Below are 27,297 nucleotides of genomic sequence, written 5' to 3' on the forward strand. Positions count from 1 at the left end.
GATGCATTTAAAGGAGTCCGGAGGTTAGTGATTATTATGGATTAGTGAGGCTAAACTAAAAAGCACATGTCTGTATGTATGTGGCACAACATGGAGCATTTACTGATAAGTTTGAGACAATCACTACCTGGCACAGGAGAATCTGACACTATGGCAGATGATAGAACTGAGTAGACTGGCTGCTATTTAATGAGACTTCTAAAATGAACTCTTGACATCATCTGTCAAGGATGGGCTCATCTATTCTCATTCAGCATCAGAATGGATCTGCAATTCCAGGGAGAAAAAAGGGGATAAATTTAACTAGCCAATGTTACTTTGAAAGTAATTCTTAATTGACCCTTTCCACATTTCCAGGCTTCTGGCAGGGCACAATGGCAGAATAGGACCATTTCAGTATGGGCAGTCCTAGCAAGGGGGCCACCACAGCTCTCCAGCACATGGATTAATCAGTATAGAAGAACAACATCTACAATTTAACATCTAAATTAAATCCATGGTTAAATCCAGCCAGTATGGTGCCCTGGTTGAGTGCTGTGCTGACTGCTAGGGGAGATCAAGGTTTTAGTTCCCAGTGAGCCATGAAAGCCTTTGCACTACATCACAAGCAGTGTCAAGGAGACATCTCAGCCTGAGGAAATCCAGTGAGATTCTTTTGCTCAGGACCCGCTGCTCCATTAAATGCATCCTTAATCTCACCATAAGCAGTGTGCATGTGAAAATGATAGTTAATACCTACACAGTCCTCTCAGCATGTAAGCTGTTTATATTACTTTGATTTAACTTTATATTACTTAGGTTATTGATTTATCCTGTTAGAAAGGCCAGAAGTAAACTCGTGGTTTCCTGAGGCACATCATACTAGTAAACCCTCTGATGGACTAGCTTTCTTCACAGGGCACTCCTGAAGATGAAATGAAATGTGAAACACCACATTTGTTGCTTTAGTTTCCTAGCTGAAGGGTAGCATAAAATATTACACAAAAATTTGACAGGGCTACCTGCTAGGCCTATGACACTGACACTGACATAGAGTTTACCCATTTGAAATAAAAAGCAGAATGCTCTTTTCATATATATTCATCAGAACTGTATCTCTGCTTTCTAAAATAAAATCCAACCCAAACCAAGCTAGACCAGAGGTTTACTTGTGACGTAGTCAAAGGATGGAGCGTAATGTTCCCATAGCAAGTTGCCATGACTCTGGTCTGGCTTTCTTGGCCCTATGCTATATGAGCTATCAAAACAAAGGGCCATTTAGAGTTAGGCAGTTTGGCCAGTCATACACACTATATAAATTAAGAGTGCCTTGCTATTTATCACTAAAGAAAGTAGCAACTTACTCTTTTAAAAGAAACCGAGAACAGTTCAATGAAAAATGGAGAGAAGGATCCAGTTTTAGTCATTTTCAAAAGCAACTACGTAAAGTGTAGGGTGAAGGAATAACTCTTTTACAGTCATTCTCAGGGATAGAAACAACACTAGTGGTACAAATCTACAAAATATCCAGAACTGTAATTTATGTAAAACACAACTGGATTTCAATAGGCTGTATTAGATTTTTCCCACAGGAATTCATATTTCAATATAATCCTATGAAAAGATAGGTGGAGAGATTTTGTAGCACATTTGAGACCAACCGAAAGAATGAAAGCACGAGCTTTCGTAGACTTCAGTCTACTTCCTCAGATGCATTTGAGGAATGATTCTACAGACTAACATGGCTATTATCTTTGAATTATACCCCTATGAAAAAGATCACTCTTAGCTCTAACTAAAATCTGTCAACAAATTAGGGGGGATGGCCCACAGACTGGAAATTCTCAATATACATTCTAGGCTCCAGAAAGGAAACACCAGGGATTGCAATAGCCCCAGAACCATTGCATTAATTTCCCAGGCAAGCAAAATGATGCTCAAAATTCCAGAACAAGGACTTTTACCATACATAGAGCTAAAAATACCAGATATCCATGCTGGGCTCAGGAAAAGAAAAAGCACTAGGGATCATATTGCAAACACATATTGGATAATGGAGCACTCCAAACAATTTTAGAAGAAAATCAGCTTGTACTTTATAGATCCTTTGTGTACATCATGAAACTATGGAGCGCTTTTAAAGAAACAGGTGTGCTACAACATTTGACTGCCCTGATCTGTAATCTGTACTTAGGGCAAGAGGCTACTAAGTCATACTGTACTTAGGACAAAACAGAATATCGAGAAATGAATGGTTTCCAAAAGGCAAGAGGGTCAGGCAAGGCTGTATTTTATCACTATATTTTTAGCTTGTAAACTGAATATATTATACATAAAGCAGAATTATACTTGGAGGAAGGAGGTGTGAAAATTGGAGGAAGGAACACCAACAATTTAAGGTATACAGATGACACCATACTACTAGCAGAAAATGCAAAAACTTGGAATGGTTACTGAAGATAGTCATGAAAGAAAGTGCAAAGGCAGGTTTAAAAGCTAAACATTAAGAAAACAAAAATAATGATCACAGATTATTTACATAATTTTAAAGCAGATTATGAAGACATTGAAATAGTTCAAGATCTTCTATACCTTAGCTCAGTCATTAATCAGATGAGAGGCTATAGTCAAGAAATCAGAGAAGACTAGGACTTTGAAAGGCAGTTATAAAGGAACTAGACAAGAACTTGAAGTGTCCAGATATATCACTGAATACTAAAGGTAGGATTGTCCAAGCCATTGTGTTTCCGATTTCTATGTAGTTATGAAAGCTGGACAGTTAAGAAAGCTGATATGAAGAAAATCAACTCATTTGAAATGTGGTGCTGGAGAAGAGTTCTACAGATACCGCAAACTGCTAAAAAGATAAAGAAATGAAGTAAATCAAGCCTGAACTCTCTCCAATTGCAGAGATGATTAAATGGAGGATGTTGTATTTTTAATGTATCATGGAGAACACCCACTTCACTAGATAAGACAATAATGCTTGATAAGGTAGAAGGCAGTAGGAAAAGAGGAAGACCATATTACCAATGGATGGACTCAATCGAGGAAGCCACTGACCTTTTATATAAAATAATATATAATCTATATAATCTGCTATATGCAATCAGTAATCAGTGATGGTTCTGTCGTTATCTAGAGGACTAGAGATTCCTATTCAGCTCCACATCTGTTAAGATCTGGGATTCCATTTTATACCCCCCTTAAAAAGGTAAAGGTATTTCCCATTGACAAGGTTGTCAAATCGTGTCCAGCCGTGCTCATCTCTATTACTAAGCCTCAAGGCAGGTCACAGGTTTGAGAGCCAACTTTAACAGGAAAAAAAAAGGTGGTAAAGTATTGGGGGGTGGGGGTGGAGTTTCAGTAACTAGAAAATCAAGACATGCACCAAGAAAGGTAAAAGAAATTCTCAGAAGGGAGCAGCAAACAAATTAGGCAACTGGCTTGAAGCAGAAGGATCTTTCTAAAGCTTTTCAAACACTTTAGAAGGCTCCAACAATTTGCAGTAAGGAAAAGCTGCTGGGCAGATTTCAAGCCTTACATCAAGCCCGCTGCTGTTTCTGGATGAAGTTGGGCCAGATTTCTGTAATGCGCTCTACACGGGGCTACCTTTGTACCACATTCGGAAGCTTCAACTGGTTCAAAATGCATCTAGGTCGGACCATATAACACCGGTGTTAAAATTCCTTCACTGGCTGCCAATTAGCTTCCAGGCACAGTACACAGTGTTGGTTATCACCTTTAAAGCCCTACATGGCTTGGGTCCAAGTTACTTGAGGGAATGCCTCCCCCTACACAATCCGCCCCACACGCTCAGAACATCTGGGAAGAATTTATTAGAACATTCAATGACCAGGTTAACAACAACTTCCCACAGAGCATTCACTGCCATAGCCCCCAAGCTATGGAACAGCTTGCCAGACGAGATCCATCTTATTACCACCTTAGATGCCTTTAAGAAGTCACTTAAGATGGATCTCTTCTGGTGGGCCTATCCACCTGATTTTTTATAAGAGAGTCTCTAAGAAAACATCCCACTTCTGGTTATAATTATGCATTTTAGATGATGATTTGTTTATTGTATTGAATTAAGAGCAATGTTATTATTTTATTCTATGTATTTTATATGGTATTGCTGTTTTTATTGTTGTAATCAAGCTTCGAGCCGTATGGAGAGGCGCGAAACATAAATAAAAATTTATTATGATATTATTATTATTATAACAAGATTGTCACTAAAAATATACAAGCCCCAAGTTGAGCCAGTGTATCATTTAATGCCAAGTTGAGTCCACGTGAAGTCATCAAAGAGACTTGAGTCCAAGTCAATTGACTCACATCTACATCACTGGTTGAGTTCTGGGCTATACATTTTAAGAAGGATATAGACAAGTTGGAGTAGGTTCACAGAAGGGCAATGTAGATGATAAGAGGAATGGAGAACAAAACATATGAGGAAGCATTGAAGGAGCTGGGCTTGTTCAGCTTGCTGAAGAGAAGACTGAGGGATGACACAATTGCATTTGTTAAATACCTCAAGGACTGTCACAGAGAGGAGGTGACAGGCCTGTTCTCTACGAGGGTAGAACCAGGTTTAATGGTTTGAAGTTACAGGTGAGTAAGTTTCAATTTAACATTAGAAGGAATTTCTTGATAGTAGGAGTGATTTGGCAATGGTACTAATTGCTTAGAAAGGTGGTGGAATCTCCTTCTTTGGACGTCTTCAAAAAGAGGCTGGATAGCTACCTGTTGGGAATGTTTTAGCTGAAGATCCTGCATTGAGCAGGGGGTCCGTCTCAATAGGCCATGAGGCTCCTTCAAACTCTATGATCCTATGACTCTATGAGGAAATACATGAAAAACTTCTAAAGCCAATCCTAGGAATGCTATCCACCCTCTCATTAATGTTATTGTCCAACAGACTGCAACTGCTTCCCATGTAGCATTGAACTAATCATGCATTGCTTAATAACCCTGGCACATGCAGGGCTAGGAATCAGCCAGACAACAAGGAAATGTCCCAGAAATGATTAAAGGAAATGCAGTACACCTCCCAGGTTAGACATCCAGCCTGTTATAGTTTCCCCTCAATACATCAGCAAAGCGGCAAGCACTGCTCCTAAAACTTCTGATATTCAAAGGCTCATTTAGTTGACAGGAAGCCTGTGGGTTAGTGGACAGATTGTCACACAAACTGTCAGGTTTTTAGAGAAATGATCAGACCCTCCTTTGCTTGTGTTTCAGAGCACATCAAAGGCATAGAAGGCAAACCAGGCAGAGACTGAACAGATCTGACTGAGAGGTAGGTGTACACATTCACGGCAGGGGAGCATGCAATGGGGGGGGGGGGGTGAGGGGGTTGGAAAATAAAGTGTTTTGAGGGTCCTTCATAAAAAATGTGAGTAAAAAAGGAATGAAAGTTCGAGGAACTTGACAGACTCTGGCAGCCACTCCCTTTTATATACACAAACATATATATTTATATATACATATAGGAGAAACAATTCTATACTAAGGCAAGCTTGGAGAAGAATAAAATTATACAGTGGGCTCTCCACATTCACCAAGGTTAGGAGAAAATATATATATGTGGGAATAATAATTCTATGCTAAAGACAAGCTTGGAGAAGAATAAAATTCTACAGTGAGCCCTCCACATTCACTTGGGTTAGGGGAACAGGACTCCCATGAAAGTAGGAAAACTGCAAATAAAAAAAAAAAGAGTTCTTCCTGAGAGAATAGCACTCTAAGAATCTCTAGGTCCTCCAGCACAATTCTATGGTCCACATCCACCAGAAATGGACCACAGAATCATGCCAGAGGACCCAGAAATGCTTAGAGACGTGTTTTCTATAGGAACCTCTAGGTCTTCTAATGTGACTCTATGGTAACTTCCAGCAGAGTGACTCCAGAGGAACTACAGATTCCTAGACAGATCCTATTCATCTACCTATTAATAACCAAATCCACAAAAGCCAAAGCTGCAAATGTGGAGAATTGACTGTAAATGTAGCAATTAAATTTTTGTTCCTACTTTACTCCTTTCAGTTATTTGGGGTGATGACTCCTATCAGGTATAAGCATCCCCTTTCCCAGAAAGCCTTAAGCTCCTTTTCCAATTCAATGTGCTGTGAAAGAGTGTGGCCTAGAACAGTGGTTCCACTAGTGATCTCATCTTCTCAGTGGACCACAGTTTGCAGCATAAGGCAAGACCACAGAGGAGGAGGCACTCAAAGAATGCCTTTGCTAAGCTGGGGCAGAACTGGAAGTAGGATCTAGCAAAGAACAAAAAGCCAATTAATCACAGATGTATAAGGCAAAATTCCGGGAATACTCCTCCAGTAATGGGAGCATAAGCCATTTGTGCATAAAACAGCTGCTATATCACATGTTTTCAACTTCATCTCCCAGTATCTGAGATCACTGGCCATAATCACCTCGGAAAAGCGGTATAAAAATAAAGCATATTATTTATTATTATTATTATTATTATTATTATTATTATTATTATAATGGCTCAGGTTTCTACACAAAACATGTAAGGAAAACATGCAGCTCAAGTGCAAAACATATAGAGGGGAAAAGCAGAAGGAACCGGAAACATCCAATAAACCAGACGTGAAAGAGAAACTGAGTCTTTGAGTTTCCAATGCATTTCATCCAATGCATTTCATCCAAAAAATATTTGTATGGCCTTCTTCAAGGGCTTTAAAAGAAAAAGAGGGAGGACAATAAATACTGGTATGCATCACCAATTATAAAAGGCAAGGCATAAAGATAAAATACAAATAAAATCTAAATGTATACATATTTCTTATATGAACCTGCATCTACAGTATCATCATTAAGAAATATATTGGACCAGTTAAAACTGGACGAGTGTAAAACAAATCTCCCTAAATCAGGGGTGGGCAACTGCCAAGGGCTAGAAGAAGCTGCACAGTCTTTGCAGGAGACCTGGGAGGGGTTCTTTGCTATGCGATACGTAAGAGCCATAGATGTTTTTTCTAAGTATGACTGATTCAAAGGACAACTGATAACATAGATCACAGAGAAGGTGTTACAAGCAGGAAATTTTTTGAAAGTGTATATGCTTTCAGTACTAGGGATTATAATACTCAAAAGAAGATTTTCTGTCTGAAAACCACTGTACTATATAGAAGCCATTTTAAGATTGCTTGCTGTGAGAATTGCTTTGATAAAGCCAAACCATTCATGAGCAGCAGACTGGGTTGTGGTTGTACAATCTTCTCTGTGCTACAGCAAAATTTTAAGGCAATTGGGGGGGAGGGAGGGTTAGGTAACTTATATGCATACAGACCTCCCTACCTTCATACAGAGAGACTGCTGCCTCATGAAAGAATACAGAATTGGACTCTACATTGCAAGAACTTGGGCTCTGTCTTCTTATCCTTAGAAATTCTAACTTGCTACAACTTTCCAGTCCTGAATACAAAGAAACTTCATCAACAAGAGGATAGAAGTTGCTTGAGCAATGTACAAATACAATATTCTCCGTAACAAATGACTGCTAGGTTCCAAGAAAATGAAAGAATGAAAAAAAAAACCCACAACAGTTATTGTCCAGTTTTAATTTAAATCTGAAGAGTTAAACGCCCTGCTCCAATTATGCTCTTGAGAATATTATAAGACTGTGCAGTGAACTAGAAGAGCTTTGATTGGAGCTTTATGAGGAGGTCACTTGGCTGCAAAAGAATGCAACTGAAAGATCAAGAGGGTAGTTTGTGAAGGAGGGAGCAAGTGCAGCTGAGAAGTCTAAATAACCACCGGTTCTGCTTCTAAATGCCCTTGAGACAATTTGGAAATCAACAACTTTGACCCAAGCCGTTTTTATAAGCATTTAACAACTCTGAGAGCAAAATGTATGGATATCACCATGAATATAAAAAGATTTTTGTCATTTAAATTCTGAGATAAGCTCCTGACTAAATCAGCACACCTGCTCTGTGTGTACACAAAAACAAATGGATGGCTCTAAAAAAAACTAAAATGGATGAGCTTGTCTTTTCCTCCACAAGCTATTGGCTCAAGGCCATGGCAAATGTAAAAAGGCTGGGTTAAAGTGTTAAAGAGGATGGTGAGCAAGGCAGGAGGTGTAACATGTTGTTTCATAGTGCATTTCCACTTCTCCATTTTGCAGTATGTAGAGAATCTACTACAGATTGGCTACTGGCCCAAGGACACTGTTTTAGACATACTGGAACTGTGCAGACTTAATATATTCTGCACACATGGACAGAGAAAGACTATCTTCTCAGTATTAACTGAAGCAAGAATTTGGGCTCCGTTTTTCCTACCAAATTAGGCCACTGTATCAGAGAAATGCTCTCTTGAAAGTGTTGTTCTCAGGCTTTGAATACCAAAGTGTATACACTATAAGCGCTGAAAGCTTTTTGCAATTGGTTGGTTTGCAAAAAAGTGAGGGCCAAAATAAAATTAATGGGGAGGATATTTTTACAGTGACAAGTTAACAAAGCCTAAAATTCTAATGTCAGTTGTTAAGGCAACAAAACATTTGTTCTTGAACACGAGACATTATTCCATTTATTGATTTTAGTATTCATTTTATTTTGACTGAAATAGTGAAAAATAAATAGGCAAGAAATTAGTTAAAACAGCTTTTTATTGGGAATTTTTGAAAATGATATAGAAAAAAATATGGAAATGTACTTTTTTATATGACTTTTAGTCCAAAAATGGAAAACGAAGGATATCCATCCCAAGTAAAGATGATTGGATAATGAAATTATTAAAAATAATAGAAATGGATACATTGACACAAATTTTAAAAAATAAAACAACAGGGAAAATTAAGGAAGACTAGCGTCCAGTTTGTGAATATATGAAGGAGTAATGGGGTAATATTTTTATAGTAGAGTATGAGTAGAAATAGACTGACTAAGAACCATACAAGGTACATATTGTAGAAAATGAAGCATTCACATTAGAGGACAAATTTATAAGATAAGCTGGGTTAACAAAAAAATAGAGTATTATGATATTGAGACATCTTCTTTATAAACTCAACGTACATGAATATAAAACATATAGAGAAACTCTTTAAAGATTTTGATAAAAGAGATGCAAAACAAAAAAAACAGATAAACAAGAGAGGAAGGAAGTCAGAAGTATGTAGAATTAGGAAGATGGAAGATATAAAGATAGTGAGGATTTGGTCATTTGTACAATCTACTTTCCTTATCTAGCTCCTTATCTAACACACATTTCATTTTTCCTGTGTTGCTACCTACTGGATCAGGTTAGAATAGCTGGCCTTGGATGTGGGTGCATGAGGTTTGTATGTTCATTTCCTTCCAGCAGTCTTTTTTAAATTAGCAAATAATTCAGCTCAAATGGGTTTATTTCAAGCAATATAGATAGGACTGAGCTAATGCATCACCAAAACATCATGTAAAAAAATAAGATTTTTACTTGTGTATTTATTTCTGTGAATAGTTACGTAAGTGCAGAAAGATCTGTTTTGGATGGCAGATTGCCAGCTTTTTAGACTCCCCTCTTCCCCTACCAGTCTGGCCAATGATTAGGGATTGTCAGAGTTTAAATCTGAAGCACTGAAGATCTACTTGGTGACCACCCATGGCAACAGTTGTCAAACCTGGAAAAATGGCAAGTCGCATGCTCTCAGCCTGGGGGGATGGAAATGGCAAATCCGCTCTGAAAAAACTTGCCAAAAAAAAACCACCCCTCATGAATCTTAGAGTCACCATAAATCAGAAATCAGATGAAGGCACACCACACCAAGATTTATCACAATCCCCAAATGTCCTTTGGAATCGTCCCAAGGAAGCAGCATATTTAGAATGTAGACCAATCTGTTGCAGATACAGCAAACAAGACTGTTGTCACGCTGAAATACTGTTTCAGCAACTGACTTTGTATAATTTATATTATGGAATAAATGAAGCTATGATTGAAGCAGGCATACATATAACATCTGCATTATGAATAACAGAAAGGAGGGGCATTCTAATGATTTTTTTTTTGAAAAAAGGTTAATTTGGATCAAAAAATCATTGCTTAAAAGTAATTATTTTCAGGGCTTGACTTTCTACATTTAGATTCTTTCTGTGTTTCAAAGCTGTTTCCTGCTTTTCTTCTATGTAATGCCTATGTTGTAACCAACATAATCTAATGGAAATGAAGCAAAGATGTGTTTTGTTGCTGACACAAAGCATAAAAATTCTAACTCAATAAGCCAATAAAGGACTATCAGCAGCCTATCAGATCACATATATGCATAGATGTAATGGGGCTATTAAGATGTAAACCACATGGAGATTATGCAAATCAGGCACCCACAGCTGGAGCACAGGGAATTGCATAACTGAAGAGGAAATCCACAATCATGCACTGAAGCTGAGGCAATTCCATCACTGAACATTGTTACTGGCAATTTTGGTGCAGGATATCATCACTCATCATGGGTGCTTTGGGTTTATCACATATTCTGTTTTCCGTAAGGAAAAAATGCAGGGCAATTTAACTACAGCCTAGTAGGATGCCTCTGAGCATAAACAGCTTAACTATCCTTTATATTTTAATGTTTTTAAACAGGAAATTCCTATAGAGATGGGGGGGGAACCCTCATTTCCAAAGACATCCTAGAGGCATGAACAGAAGGTGACAATGGACACATTTATAACAAACACACAAATAAAAGCTAAACACACTGTCCTATGAAGAGTGTAAGTCTTTCTAGATACTCGGAAGCTTCCTCTCCATAAAAAAGGGGCACTTTATCAAGCCAACAACTGAACTCAGCCCTAAAGTGACAGAAACATGAAGCTATGAAAAACACTTGCTGATTAAAAAAAAATACATTTTAGCTAATAAACATTTAGGGAAGGATTTTTTAAAAAAAATATGGAGGAATCATCCAGGTTGCCAATAGTGGGTGTGAGGCAGCCAAGGTATACTGAATCAGATGCAACCTAAGAGGGACAAGGAAGAAGAGTGAAGATAATGGCAGCTTCAAAAAGGCACTCATTTCATAGGGGCAGTACTGACTGCCCCGATAGGGCGGGCTGGACTCGCCCATTTTACCTGCAGAAGGACACCACAACCACCAAACCGCACAGTATCCCTGTGCAGTAAAAAGAACCTGGTTCTTCTGGGTTCTTTTTGCGGCACCTGACTTATGTCACGAGTGCACCATTGGCAAATCAGACACCCATTGGTGCACTCATGATGTAAGCAACATGCAGCGACGTGCAGATGCTGCATGGCGGCGACATCATCATGGCAGAGTCCGTGTGGACGGGACACCACCATGAAGCCGTTGCCATGACATGCTAGGCTTAGAGATCGTGCGGTTGGTGTTTGGTCCCTAACCCTAGAACCACCACCGCCACAAAGTGCCCGTCTGTATCGGACCATACACTGCTATTTGCTGTAGTGAAACTCAGCTTACAGTGAAACCTTTATTAAGTCATTATGTGCAGAGAAACGATAACAAACAACAACAGTAGCACCACTGCAAACACTTGTTAATACAGCACAGGAGGAGGCAATGTAAGCCCTTTTTGAATGTCTTTGAACATAAAAACCCAATGAAGAGACAATCCAACCCCTGAATTCACCCTAGATGCCATGCAGACTAAACTAAAATGACTAAGCTGAGACTATCATGCCTTGAGCATATCATGGGAAGACATGGCTCTCTAGAAAAAAAAATGATAATCCTTTGTAAGGCTGTAGGAAAAGAGGAAGAGCAAATTGCAGATGAAAAGACTTAAGAAAGCCACATCCCTTAGACTACAAGACCTGAGCAGGGCTGCTGCTGATAAGGTAAGGTGGAAGTCTCCAATTCACAGGGCTGCCATCAGTCAAAGTCAGTGACAGCAGTTATCAACAGCAGGGGTACATGTGCAAGAGCTCTGCTGGTGGAAGGATGCTATTGGCTACCATTCCATATTTGTTCATATTTGTGTGTTAAAAACTGAAGGAGGAATTATATAAAAAAAGAACACAGTTAGGACATGTGTATCTTGCAAATAAGAATAATAGTAATGGTAGACTTTCGGGGGCGAAGGCAAGCGAGTAGGAGCACGGAGTACGAACTTGTCCCGCTCTGCTTAGCGGCTAACCTCAACAAACGGACCTTCGGGAACAAAACTGAGGTCTACTTCACCGGATAAGGTGCAGTATAGTGGGGCCTGTTGCAGGTCGATAGTACCTCTATAACCTTCCAGAAGCCTCAACAGGTGATGGGGGGCAAAAAGGGCCAAGAAACCACAGAGCAGGCAGTGCCGCTGACAGTAGCCTGAAGGCACCAACTTGCCAGTAATCCTTTAATTACATCCATAAGAAGCGAAAGCGAAATTTATCCTTTTGAAGATACAAAATATAAAAGTATAAAGACAAAGACAGAGGCGTATATGAATTGAGGACTGTGTAATAGCTTACTGCTGTGAGAGTGATGGCAGGAAAGAAAGAGGAGAAGCTGTGGCAGAGAACAGCTGAGAAGGGGACGGGGGAAAGAAGGACTGGCCAAGGCAGAGAACACTGGAGAACAGCAGAGAAGGAGACAGAGGGAGGAAGGAACTGGCGGGGGAAAGAAGGACTGGCCGAGGCAGAGAACAGAGGAGAAGGAGACGGAGGAAAGAAACGCCAACGCGGGAGAGAAGGAGCAGGCCAAGGCAGAGAACAGTGGAGAAGGAGATGGAGGAGAGAAACAACAACACGGGATAGAAAGAGTGGGCTGAGGCGGAGAACAGCGAAGAAGGAGACGGAGGAAAGAAACACCGATGCGGGAGAGAAGGAGCGGGCCAAGGCAGAGAACAGCAGAGAACAGTGGAGAAGGAGACGCAGGAGAAAAACGCTGACGCGGGAGAGAAGGAGCGGGCGGAGGCGGAGAACAGCAGAGGAGGAGACGGAGGAGAAACGCGGAGGCAGAGAAGGATTAAATAATTTGAGATAGAGACAAGAGATCAGGAAAAAAAGACAAGAAGAAAATGGCATATAGCACAAAGTTAAGATCACATACTCAGCCAAATCCACAAGGAGTAACTAGCTCTAGAGGAGGATTAATAGAATCAAAACAAACAAATATAAATGTCATAATATTACAAGAATTAAGGCAGTTCAAAAAAGACTTTAAGAAGGAATTTAGGAAAGAGATGAGACAGGAACTAAAAGACAATAGAGAAGAAATAAGATCAGATTTACAGAAGGGCCTGTCTAAAAAGATAGATAAATTGACCAGTGAAATGACAGGAATAAAGACAGATGTAGAAGAATTGACAGTTAAAACAAAAGAGCTAGAAAACAGAACAGAATGGATTATAAGAGAACAACAGATAGAACATTAGAACAACCTCGTACAAGATAGTAGAAATATAGAAAGTAGAAATATAGAAAGATGTATTAAGTTAAGAGGAGTGATGGAAGTACAAAATGAACAATTATTAGAAAGGATGATACCAATATTGGCACAATATGTGGATATGCCAGATGAAATGATAGATCTACAGATAGAAAAAAATCTTCAGAATTAATTCTAAGTGAGCTAAGGAAAGAAAAATCCCAAGAGATATTGCCATTTGCTTCACAAATGCTAGAATAAGAAATAAAATATGCCAACAAAGCTACTCTCACATTGTGATGATTGAGGAAAAAAAGATTGAAATATTTAATAATAATAATAAATTTTATTTGTATACCGCTTTTCCACAGATCAAAGCGGTTTACAGCCGTAGAAAACCATTACTCCATAAAAAACCGTTACAAAACACCTCTAGATAAAAACCAATTATACAAAATTTAAAACACTGTCATACAGCAAGGTAAGGCAGGGAATCAATGGCATCAACATACACAACTTCATTTATCAGGGGGGAAGGCTTGACAAAAAAGGAAGGTTTTAAGCCTTTTTTTAAATGTTTCTAGGGGGGTCGTCAAACGGAGCTCCTCGGGAAGGCTATTCCAGATTCGCGGGGCCACCACTGAAAAGGCCATCTGGGATGTAGAAACATATTTGGAAGGTGGAATTTCCATAAGATTCTTCCCGGATGTTCTGAGTGTGCGGGGCGGATTATATGGGGAGAAGCGGTCCCTCAAGTAACTCGGGCCCAAGCCATGTAGGGCTTTATAGGTAATAACCAACACCTTGTATTGCGCTCGGAAGCAAATAGGCAGCCAGTGAAGATCTTTTAAAATAGGTCTTATATGGTCAAACCTAGATGTACTGGTGACCAGTCTGGCTGCCATATTTTGTACTAACTGAAGCTTCCAGGCTTGGTACAAGGGTAGCCCCATGTAGAGCGCATTACAGAAATCTAGACAAGAGGTGATCAGAGCATGTACCACAGTTTGAAGGTCCATTTGGCCCAGGTAAGGTCGCAGTTGGCATATCAACCGAAGTTGATAGCAAGCACTTCTGACCGTCGCATCTACTTGAGATGACAATTGCAGGGACGAGTCCAGAAGTACTCCTAGACTGCGAACTTCATCCTTCAGGGGAAATGTGACTCCGTTCAGGACAGGTGGACAAATTTCCTTCCCCATGCCTGGGGAACCTATCACCAGTACTTCTGTTTTCTCTGGATTCAGACTGAGTTTGTTTTCCCTCATCCAGCCCATTACCGACTCCAGGCAGGCATTCAGAGGAGAGATGCCATCCTTAGTCACTGCATTAGTCGGAGACACAGAGAAACATATTTGGGTGTCATCAGCGTACTGATAACATCACGCCCCGTGTCTCCAGATGATCTCTCCCAGTGGTTTCATGTAAATGTTGAACAAAGTGGGGACAAAATAGCTCCCTGAGGGACCCCAGATGTTAGTTCCCTCTTAGAGGAGCAAGTGTCCCCCAACTGCACCATCTGGAATCTGCCCGAGAGATAGGATCAGAACCACTGGAGCGCAGTGCCCCCGATACCCAGTTCCCTCGAGTGTTCCAGAAGGATACCATGGTCTATGGTATCAAAAGCCGCTGAGATGTCCAAAAGCACCAACCAAGTCACACTTCCCCTGTCGATGCCCAGATGGAGATCATCGACTAAGGTGACCATGGCAGTCTCAACTCCATATCCTGCTCTGAAGCCAGTTTGAAATGGGTCCAGATAATCAGTTTCATCCAAGACTGCTTGGAGTTGGAAGGCGACCGCTCTCTCGATCACCTTACCCAGAATTGGTAACAATGAGACCGGTCTATAGTTATTCCTTACCAGGGGGTCTAGGGAGGGTTTTTAGCAACGATTTAACTTAATTTAAAGACACATCCCTCCAAATTTTGCAAAAAAGACGAGAATATAAATTTCTCACAGTAATATTACAAAAGAATGACAAAAGATATAGATGAGGGAAAATAAAAGGCATGACAGTAGCATATAAACAAAGGAAATACAGAATAGACAGTATAGACAAAGCTAAAGATTTTCTCAGAAAATAAAAAGTAGGAAAAAGGATTTAGGCGAAGGAGAAGGAGAAAAAGATGAAGGAAAAAGGAACGCTGGGGGAAAAGACCCAATAAACCTGGAGGAAGGAGAAGTACAACTGTTAGAAAGAGAGGAAGGATCGGATACAAGTAATACAGATCGAGAAGAAGAAGAGAGTTAGCTAGAAAAGGATCTAGAGAGGGCGGGAGTGTGTGAAAAATGAAACTTAAAATAGGACCACTAAATGTTAGAGGACTAAATAAGACTCGTAAAAGGAAAATAATATTTCATTACTAATAATATTAATAATAAGTGAAAACAATGGGACAAAGAAGAAGAATATAGTAGCATGAATGTTGTGAAATTTGTTATCTGTAACAACCACAATGATGAGATGTCAGCAATATAGTTCTATTCTCCAATATCCATTTCTCATATTCCCACAAAAAAAGGGAAAATGCAACCAGAAAGAAGCTAAACCGAGTCTACTTATTTTCTAGCTGGAAGCATTAAGATTACAAGACATGCATTCACTCCTCTAGGAATTCATGCTGGCATAAAACTGACACTCCAACAGAGACTGAATATCAAGGGAGGACAACAAAGTCACAGCTAATACTTGGATGTCCAAGGCAGTGAGAGCTCATTTGCATGAGAGAAAACAGGCTAATAATTAAAAGTTGAAGGAGATTAAGACCTAAAACTTGTTCTGGGGAATTTAGCAACAAAAGGAGAAAATGAGAAGCAATAAAACAAAGTGAATCACTGGACACCATGTATTAGGAATGTAGTATGAAAGGCTGTCAGGGGTTAAAGTCAGCACACTGGGAAATGCTTAGATGTGTGTGTGTGTCTGACCATGAGCATCCAGCACTGGAAGGACAAGGCTGATCAAGCACAGCTGATGCTCATAGCCTCAAGGACACTCTGGTGCCTGCATGCACTAAGCCTGGATGATGAAACACCTAGCTGGATTGCACAGGGGGACACTTTAGAATGTAACACAGGAAGTCACTGGGTTTGGGAGACCGCATGGTCTGAAGGCTATATAAACTCAGGAGCTTCCAGTGACTGCTTTGTGGGTTGTAGTAGGAGAGTTGGTATTCGTGTGTGATCTGTATTATAGCACTGTAAATAAAGCACTTCGGGAGACTTGGCTTGCCTGGTTGTTTATCAGCTGAAGCCTGGCATCAGTTGCTGAGAGTCCCCGGAGGTTCCTGCATTTCTTCAGTTCCTGGAAGACATCCAGTTGCTGTTATCTCAACTGAGGACTGAGAACCACGTTTCTGAATTTGCCAGTTTACTCTGCCGTATGCCAGCATTGGCTACAGGGCTCAGATGAGTTGCTGACAAAGGCCACCACTTTTCACAACACTGCGATGAGGAAGTCATGAAGTCAAAACACACTAAACACTACCAAAGCATACAATATCTTAGAAACAGATTTTAAAAAATAATATCAGAATTCATGATAGTTATGACAGCTGTTCCCCCTTCCTACCAGTGAAAACTGACAACTAATGGCCTGAACAGACAGGCCAAAATAAAGGTTGCTTCAGGTCATTTTGGAGGTACAGTATGCTGTTTAAATGATGCATATGTCCTAAGAAGCCGGAGGCCATGCCAAAGCCACACTCCAGTCCTAAGGACTAGAGCACAGCTTTGGCCCAGCTTCTGGCCTCTTAAGATGTTTGTGTCATTTAAACAGCATACCTCCAAAGGGACCCAAGGCATTTTTATTTTGGCCTGTATGTTCAGGCCCTAAGTTAAACAAAAAACTGTCCCTTAATTTTATTATATGTCTTTACATTCACTAGAAATGAAATAAATTAGGAAATATCTGGTAAAAATGTTAGCTTCTACTGCTGTTAAGGGAATCATAGAATCCTAGAGTTGGAAGCAACCCCAATGGCCAGCCACCCAACCCCCTGCCATGCAGGATTACACAATCAAAGTACCCCCTGAAAGACAGCCATCCAGCCTCTGCTTTAAAACCTTCAAAGAAGGAGACTCCATCACATTCTGAGGTGGTGTACTCCCCTTTATTTTAAAGCAAATAAATGCTGGAAAATATGGAATAACAGAGTCAAGAAGCTTCAACTGAGTTAAAAACAGCATCTAATTAGCAAATGGGGTAAGTGCACCATTTAGTGGACTATGAACTCTATTTTTATAAACTACAGTCTCCCCTCCAAGTCCGCAGACTTGAGATGGGCAGATTTGAAAATCCGTGGAGGGCCAACCACCATTAATGCCAATGGGACACGTGCATTCAAGCCTATGGGGTTTGAATAAGCACAGTTTTTGGAACTCACAGGGGGGTGTCCAGAATGGATCCCCCACGATTTCCAAGGGTCAGCTGTACTCTAAAATGGGAATAAACACTATCGTATCATCTCACAGCTAATAAAAAGAAACCGAAAAGATACAACCCATTTTACAACACATCCTGAATTAATTTCTTGTTTTTACATTTGGTCCTTGGACAACTAGTCGTTTTTCACTTCACAGTGGCAGGAGAACTAAGGTATTTGCACCATTATCACCAGGAACAGGAGCAATAGCATTTCAGATGCCACCAAGTAAGACTCTGTGTGGCAATAGGACAGCTTAAAGGAATACAGTCTACCTTCCACATTCATGGGGATTAGGGGCGCAAAGACCCTCACGAATACAGGGAAAAACCCAGGAGGGAGTGCATGCACACCCTTCCCAGCTGTGCAAACTTGTGAATAATTTAAACCACAAATGTTAAATCTGTGAATGTGGAGGAACAACTGTACATACTTAGTTTAGTTGCAGTGGTCCTCAAACAATGCCCTTTAAAAAATGTTGGACTTCAGCTCCCAGAAAGCACAGCCATGTTGATGAATAGTCGGGGATTCAGGGAGCTGAAGTCCAAAATCCCTTAAAGAGAACAGTTTGGGGACCACTGGGTTAGAAGACCATGTTGCAGAATCCCAGGTTTATTGCCCCTGGTGTATTTGAAGCACTGTTTATAGAAAACTGGATAATTCAAAGGGAAAGTACAGGCAAAAATAGGAGGATTGCAAGGTTAAAAACTGGAGAGGGCTCTGCACCTTTAAAGGATACACAAAAGAGAGAATATCAGCAGGTGATGCTTGTCATACAACCAGGTAACAAGCAACACCTGTGAAAATTCTCTTTTCTGCACAACCATTAAAGGTACAGACACCCTCTCCAGTTTTCAGCCAGGTAACCCTAGCAATAACCCTTTATCAAATGCTAAATGAACACGGCATAAAAACAGGAGTAGGCCTTGCCACTGAAGTGCTGCTATTCCCCTGTCCTCTGTACTTTAATTGAGTTCTGTTTGAAAGTCTGAGAAAGGGTTCAGTATTTCAAACCTGAATAACTAAGAATGGAGCATACATGACTGTGTGGGCTGCATTTTTGTGCCATTATACTCTGAGGCAATATAGTGCACCTGCAGTTAATCCATCTCCACCAGGTGATTTGAAAGTAAGACAGTGATTGGCCACTACTTTCTCATGAATAATGCTTTTGATACAGTGATCCCTAGGTTAACTTCTTTGGACTGAAAATATTCTTTAATGGGACATTTGGAGCTACTTCTGTTTAAATGAGGAACAACTACAAGTACCAAATTGCTGCTCTGACCTGTTCCTCTGCTCATTACTCAGTTCTGACCTTTAGTTTACACCTCTGATGCTGCTGCCACTTGGTTTGCTACCAGTCTTATTCACAAATTGTGCACAGCTACCAGGACAGGACATTTTGCCAGAAGTTCTGCCTTTGGACTTAGACCTGGGAGCTTATTGCACACGCTTTTGTCTCCGTTCTGGGCATGGGGAGGGAATATGCATGGCTGAGTGAAAAGTGAGTTTATCACATGCTAAGCTGTCAGCAAGGTGTTCCCATACCATTGCCGATCCTAACCCATCCCCTAGCTGGGCTGAGGCGTGTGAATTTTGTTCAGCTGGAAAGGTTTCTTGCTCAGCCAGAATCTTTCCAGCGGAGCAGAATTCACGCACCTCACCTGATTCAGGGACAGGTTAGGGTCGGCGATGGCATGGGGATGCCTTGCCATGCACATTTCCTGCTCATGCCCAGAACGGAGACAAAAGTGTATGCAATAAGCTCCCTAATCCTTTTCAGAAACTAGTGCTTTGCTTTGAATAAAGGTATGGGTTCAAAAAATAAGGAAGGAGGTGGGAAAGGACCATAAATAAAGTTAATAACAGCATTCAGTGCATGATTTTTCCATCCTCATCCTCATAGTATTTATAATATTTGTTACTGTAACTTCAGTGTTGTCTGCTCCTCAGCCACCACAGCCATTTCACTGTGTTTTGTAAGGTAGTTGTATGTCATCATGTTTGTTTTTTTAAACAGGTGTTTTCTATGTAGTATACTTCAACAGCCATCATTGTAAGGTACATACTCACCTCTGAGTTTTAAAATGGAGTAAATGCTGGAATTGTCTATCGTTTCAGGCAATACAAAGTTCTAGCTACTTTGGGCTGGCTCTGTTTCGGGGGAAATATGAAAGCAAGACTTCTTGTACTTGCCATATTTCTAGGGTTGCCATAAGTCTGGACCTCCAAACCAGGACAAATGTAGGACAAGTGTAGGACAAAATTTTCAAATGTAGGGCACGTTTTTTAAAAATGGAGGACACACAGCAAAAAATGATGGTTTTAAAAAAATGTTAATATAAATATATGTTTCTTAGGCATGATCAAAATGGAGGACATTTGGGTATTATTCCTAGACAGATGACAGAAATGTACTTTCCCTTTCTGGCCACCCCCCTCCCCCCATTCCAAACAGCACATTTGGGCATTGAACATGGCTTTACTTAACATGGCAATCTCTTGCATATTTCAGAGGCTTATTCCATAACCAAACTCTTTGGGTTTCACACTGAATATGTCAAGGTGGTTTAACAAGAAGTTGGTTTGCCCTCGGATTCAACTGTACTTCTCAGAAGTGTGTACTTGGTCAAGGGACTTTGGTTTTTCTTCACTGCGCATGAGTTTGTAAAAATCAGAGCAACTTACATTGGTCGTGCCTCAGAAGCTGGCTGATATCATCATCATCACTATTCTCTTCCTCCTCCTCCTCCTCCTCTTCTTCCTCCTTGTCCTTCCTTCCTCCCCCTCCCTCCTTCCTTCCTCCCTCCTCCTCCTCCTCCCTTCCTTCTTCCCTCCTTCCTCCCTTCCTCCCCTTTCCTCCTTCCTTCCTCCCTCCTCCTCCTCCCTTCCTTCTTCCCTCCTTCCTCCCCTTTCCTCCTTCCTCCTGCTTTCCTCCCTTTTTCCTTCCTTCCTTCCTGCCTCCTCCTCCTCCCTTCCTTCTTCCCTCCTTCCTCCCCTTTTCTCCTTCTTCCTTCTTTCCTCCCTCTTCTTCCTCCCTTCCCTCCTTCCTCCCCCTTCCTCCTTCCTCCTTCTTTCCTCCCTCCTCCTCCTCTGCCTCCCAGCCCAGGCCCAAGCGGAGGAGGAGGTGGGTGGCTGCCTTGGCGCGTTCTCCCCCCGCCCACGTGCCAAGGCAGGAGGCAGGCAGCCACCCACCTCCGCCTCAGCCTCCACCTCCCGGGCCCAAGGAAGTGCCCAGCATGGAGGCGCGCCAGGCAGAGGAGGCGGTGGGTGGCTGCCTGCCAGTGCCTGCTGCCACAGGGAGCGCCAAGCCAGGCAGGCACCTCTGCCTCCTCCTCCGCTTGGCGCGGCCTGCAACGGAGGAGGAGGAGGTGCGCCTCCTGTGTGCGCCCGCGCCACCCTCCCCTGCCTCCCCGCGCACCGCCTCCTCCTTCGCTTCCTCCACATGGCCGCACGGCCTGGAACGGAGGAGGAGGAGGAGGTGGGTGGCGTGGCCGCGCAGGGAGGCAGGGGAAGGTGGGTTGGTGCCGCGTGGGCCCCGAACCGGGGGCTGGGGGCCAAACCGGACCGGGACCGGGAGGGGCCCCCCAAAAGCGGGCTTGTTACGGGGGCTGCCGGTTTATGTCATCCCTACATATTTCAAAAGGCCACTGTGACTGTGGCCTGATTCACTCAGCTGGTACATGTATAGCACTGTAGTGAGTCCATCTGTGAAATAAATCATAGAAAATATCTGTTTTATTTTATTTTAACCTCATAGAACAACTCTCCCTGGTGATCTAATATGAATGAATACATAAATCTTTAAGTTCTATGAATTAGAAAAAAAATTTAGTAGCAATTTGTAATCAACTATTTTGGTACATAACAATATCTAACTTTCATTCATTATTAACTGCCCTTGGGTCAACCTCAATGCATGGGGACCTTGTAGATGAGACATCTACAAGATCCCCTGTCCTCAATTGCTCTGCTCAGGTCCTGCAGGCTCAGGCCCATCACCTCACTGATCAAGTTTAACCATCTGGTGTGTGGTCTTCCTTTCTTTGTACTGCCTCCTACTGTACCTTTCTGTCACATTCTCTGCTAAACAAGCTCTCCCCTCACCAATAACCAAGCTCTAGATTTTTTCTCAGAATGGATTTATTGAAGAAAAGAGGACATAGAATAACGGGCACTTAATGACATTAGAAAACTGTCAGCTCTAAAGCACATTTATACAGTTATTTTGGGGATCCCACCCCCAAACTCAAACAACAGCGATCATTGGTCAGTTTAATTTAGAGGTTCTTGCTCAAGTAAACTTTTTACCACATTCATGTTGTTTTTACAGTGCTACCTCGGGTTACGAATTTAATTTGTTCCGCGGCGCCGTTCGTAACCCGATACATTTCGCAACCCGAAAAGCCGCTGGAAAGCCGCTAGCCGCTAGCCGCGCTTTGAATTTCGCGCCGAAAAGATTTTCGTAACCCGCAAAATCCTTCGTAACCCGGAACAGTTTTTTTAAATCTAACTTTTTCGTACCCCGGAAATTTCGTAACGCGGTGAATTCGTATCCCGGGGTACCACTGTATTATAATTCCCAAACATTCCATTCTTTCACATAGGACAATCAAGCTGTTTTCACTTCTCCCATCTCTTCAAGACAGGGCACTAGAATGGCACACTGAGGATGAGGTAGTAAAAGAAGCCATGATTAAATGGGCACAGAACTGTGGTAAAACAATTCAATTGGACCAATGGGAGAGAGCATGGAACAAAAGATTAAGATACTCACAATCACAATATGTTAAAGAAAATTACTACAAGATCTTATATAGGTGGCACTTATCCCCAGAAAAAATAGCCAAAATCTACAAAACGGGTAAAAGGAAATGCTGGAAATGCCACAGAGAGATAGGAACTTACTTCCACTTATGGTGGACGTGTGACAAAGCTAAATTGTTCTGGAAACAAATGCAAGAAGAAGTCTATAATATTTTGGGGATTAAGTTAGAGTTGAAACCTGAAATTTGGTTATTGTGTATGTTGAATGATGATGTAGAAGCAAAATATGGAAAAATCTTTTTTTACATGTTGACAGCCGCCAGATTAATTTACGCTAGATTTTGGAAAAGTGATAAAGAAATATATATAGAGGACTGGCGTGTAAAAATATATGAAATGATGGAAACTGATCTGTTATCATCCAAACTGAAAAACGAGGATAATACTAAATGGAAGAAAGAATGGGAAAAAAACCATGTTATATATGGAGACGAAATGGGGAAAAATAGCAAACATGTTTTCTAATAGAGATATATTGATTTAATGTGTAAATATTTTGGTATTGTTAAATTGACACTGACGTTACAATGTGACTTTATAAGAGCTCAATACAATACGGATTAACAAGACAGTAAGACATTGTTTAGAGCTTGTAAAACGGACGGATCAAATTTAAGGAGGGATCTGGATAACAAGTACAAGTATTGAGAATACTGTTGTAAGGAGAAACTCCGTTTGTTTTATTTTCATTTAAGAATTAGGTTGTTACAAAGGAGGGAGAATATTAAGATTTCTGATTATAGAAGTAGATCTCTCTCTAAATCCATAGATTAGTATGTAATAATAAGCGTATTATAGCGTGGGAGGGAACTAAAATATATATATAAAAAATTCTAAATGGAAGATAAGAGTCACATGAAGCACAAAAAGTAGAAACAGGTATTAGAGAAAAAACTCCAGTTACTAATGGGAAAGGAAGTGTGTTAAAGAAACGATAAAGAGTTAAATTTTAATATGAAATGAAAAGAAGGGTTGTGGGGCTTTATTATAATTTCTTTAAGGAAAAGTGTTAATGATGTATGATATAGAAGGTATTGCATTGTGGAAATACTTTAATAAAAATAAATTAAAAAAAAAAAGACAGGGCAGCATCCACATGGACAGAACCATAAACATGTCCCTCATCTCACAGTGATAGCTCCACACTTGACTCTCTCACAAACAATCCCACATCCTTTTTTTAATGAATTACATCTCTTTTTTATTAATAATAATATTCCATGTACAATAAGTTATAAATCACATAAACTATCTATTCTTAATTAATTTATCTAATCCTTATTCATATTAAACCACTTAATATTAACTAAACCAATAATTAAAAAATACATAAAATTATTATTGATATCTTCAATCTTATTTCTATCTTTTTTAACATGTACTATTCATAATTCCACTAAAATGTAAAACTATTACTTTATCTCTAATTAATTTATCTTTATAATCAAGTGCTCCCCATCACCAGAGCCTAATATCTTCATGTATTCTACCCTCCAAAATTGTAACTCTTCCTGCTCAGGTAAACCACCTTCCTCTTTTACTAAAACCTTTTTTACAAATATTTTCCATATTGCTTCAAAATCATTCCTCTTCATCGTTCCTTTTTTACCTTAATTTCATATGTTAACTTATCATTATTTGCCATTTGCCATACTTCTTTATACCATTCTTGTATTTGCAGCTCTTCCTGAACTTTCCATTTTTTGCTATAATTAGTCTTGCTGCTGTCAGTAAATTTGTAATTAAGTCCTTCATAGCCTGGGTGCAGTTGATCTTATCGTATATAGACAATAATGCTACCTTTGGGCATATTTCTAACTCTATTTCTGTTATCTTTTTCATCTCTTTAAATACTAATTGCCCAAATTTCTTTACAGATCTACAACCCCACCACGTATGAATATAAGTACCAATTTCTTAATCCCACGTTCTTACAAACAACCCCCTCCCATCCCAGCCTGCACTGGGTTGCACTGTTATACTGGTATAGCACACAATAAACCTTCTAGCAAACTCTATAATATAATCTAGCACTGATCCTCTGATGAACATTATCACAATATATATCTACTTCATACACTCTCTTCCCCCCCACATACTATGGGGTTGACTCCTTTCATTATACATACAATCGACTTCTCTTTATATAGGCAGGCATCCATTTTAGCTAGCATTCAAAAGGCAATTAATTCACCACTGCAACATCAAGCAACTAAAGCAAATAATATCCTTATGACTGGTAGATTCCCATACACACTTTATAACAACTAGGTTGGACACTGGGTGTTATGCCACTTGCAATGTATACCATCTATGCACTCCCAATTATATTCCTAAAGTTCTCTTATCCAGTTCTTTCATAGCTGCCCTTTCCAGTCCTAGGTCCTGTGGAAACCGACCATTAAGGCCAGGCTGGGGTTGGAGTTAGGGTATAGTGCCTACACGACGCATGCCCCGGCTCGGCCCCCAGAGCACCGTAATGCTGTGCACCACACAGCGTGACAACACTCCTCTGGCACTGCATCCACAAGATGCAGTGCTAAAGGAGCATCTTCAAGCCATGGCGCCGCAGCTATTGCACCCTTTTTGCTGCTCCTTTTTGCATCCTGGAAAGGCCAGATTGAGGCCGCAGTTTGTGGTTGCCGTGGCCCTGATCCAGAGAACCTGAAGGCAGCTGCAGGCTGCCTATTAGGGCCGGTCTGCACAGTCCCCTAGTCGTCTTCTTATTTCTTGACTGCAGTCTCCAGTCTGGTCAATATTTGATTCAGTATATGGGAACTCTTCAACTATTTCAATTTTCCTATTATCTAGGATGAATCCTTGTAGATGGTCATTATTTTTGCTTTCTTAATGTTCAGTGTTATGCCTACCTTGGTGCTTTCCTCCTTAACCTTCTTCAGTAATTGTTCCAAGTCTTTGTTTTCTGCTAGTAGCATCATGTTATCTGCATCTTATAGGTTCTTAATGTTCCTTCCTCTGATCTTCACTCCTGCCTCTGAATCTAAGTCTGCTGTGCGTACAATATTTTCTGCATACTGGTAAAATAAATAGGGTGATAGTGTGTAGCCTTGCCTGACCTCTTTGCCAGATTTAGGCACAGGTGATTTGAGTGTTGGATTGTGACTCTTGATTCCCAGCTAGCCATGAAACCCACTTGGTGACCTTGGGTAAGTCATATGCTCTCAGCCTCAGGGGAAGGCAATTGCAAACCTCCTCTGAACAAATCCTGCCAAGAACACCCCACGACAGGTTCACCTTAGGGTTGCCATAATTGGGGGGAGGGATGAAAGTACACCACACACACACCACACACACACAAGTATACTCATGTTTAGGGCTTGATTTTAAAGCACACACAAACACACACAGACACATCCATCTTTTGGTTATTGTCTTCTCTTAAAATTTACATTGCTTGCACCTTCTTATTTCTTAATCTGACCTTACTCTGAAGTGCTAACAAACACCAAAGCACAGAGCTACTGTGCTTCACAACTCAGGTTGTCAGACTGGAAGCTGGAAGAGGACTCCTATTTACCTTTGATGGCTGTGCTGAAATTACCTCTTCTACACCTTGCAACGGGCCTTTTCCATCTCAGCCCCAAGAATATGGAACAATCTCCCTGATGAGCTCCGCTCCACTACGTCTTTAGACCTTTTTAAGAAGAATCTTAAAACCTTCTTCTTTTCCCAAGCTTTCCCCCCATGAGATGTGACTTTGGTTATTTTCCCCTCTATCTTGGTATCGACTGTGACATGTTTCTGGATTCCCCCACTCAGCTGGCTGAGTATTAGTTTTTTATATGCTGTTTTTATATATTGTTTTATTGATTGTACTGATTATTATGTATTTTATATGAATTTGTACGCCGCTTTGATCAAATTGGAAAAGTGGGATAGAAATAAACTTTATTATTATTATTATTATTATTATTATTATTACACAACATTAAAGGTACATGAGCCCCCCTCATTTTTCAGTGTGGCAATTCCACTCACAACATACAATAGACTGGCTACTCTGCAATAATTCAAAAATTATTGCACACATACAGTATATATTTGCAATTGCTTGGTTTGTGGAGGGCAACGCATCCCCCCAGTTTTATTCTTGCCTTCAATAGAAGAACAAACACAGGCTCAGGCAATTTTCCCTTCAGCACAAGAGTTCCAAACACATCCCTACAATAATCACATGGACGAAAAGGGAAGCAAACACTTTAGCTGTTGTTTGCATAGAAATCGTTTGTAATTTGATGTAATGCGCTGTACATCAGTCAACACAGTACTTAATACTGTGCGGGCACACACACATGCCAGGCAGGCAGCAATGACATCTAGCGCATTTTATTTACCCTAATATAAATGCTCTTTGAATTCATCAAATTACCAATCAATTTCACTCATCTTTGAAAGCAGGTGCACTGAGGTATATTAACAACTAAACTTTACAAGCTTTTAGTGAAACAGCCATTAATGGGGAAATCAAGCAGAGAGCTCTGAAAGCCACAGCAAAAGCCGAGGCAATGACAGAACGCAACAGTCTTTCCCAGCAGACATGCAGACTGAGTGGTGTGTGGGGGAGAATTAGAAGTACCTAATACAGCTGTCCTGAACACTAATGCAACATACAGTATACAACTAATGTGTAAGAGACTGTCATGCATAGCAAATAATAACAATAATAATAGTGGAGATAAAAAAGAGCTGAG

At 40.6% G+C, this 27,297-nt stretch overlaps 1 protein-coding gene across 4 annotated transcripts in view; it reads right to left on the bottom strand.

Annotated features, from left to right (window-relative positions):
- CHCHD6 (coiled-coil-helix-coiled-coil-helix domain containing 6) overlaps positions 1 to 27,297 on the bottom strand; it is a 282,327-nt gene that overhangs the window by 136,175 nt on the left and 118,855 nt on the right. For 2 of the 4 annotated variants that reach the window (XM_089521307.1, XM_089521314.1), the window contains one exon: positions 16,564 to 16,635. The exons of the other annotated variants lie outside the window; for them this stretch is intronic. In XM_089521307.1, coding sequence (XP_089377433.1) covers positions 16,564 to 16,635 — 72 coding nt within the window. The remainder of the gene's footprint in view (positions 1 to 16,563; positions 16,636 to 27,297) is intronic. 4 annotated transcript variants of the gene reach the window in all.

Source organism: Sceloporus occidentalis, unplaced genomic scaffold (genome assembly GCF_023333645.1).
Source record: "Sceloporus occidentalis isolate IW3139 unplaced genomic scaffold, rSceOcc1.0.p SCAF_1, whole genome shotgun sequence".
Lineage (NCBI taxonomy): Eukaryota > Metazoa > Chordata > Lepidosauria > Squamata > Phrynosomatidae > Sceloporus > Sceloporus occidentalis.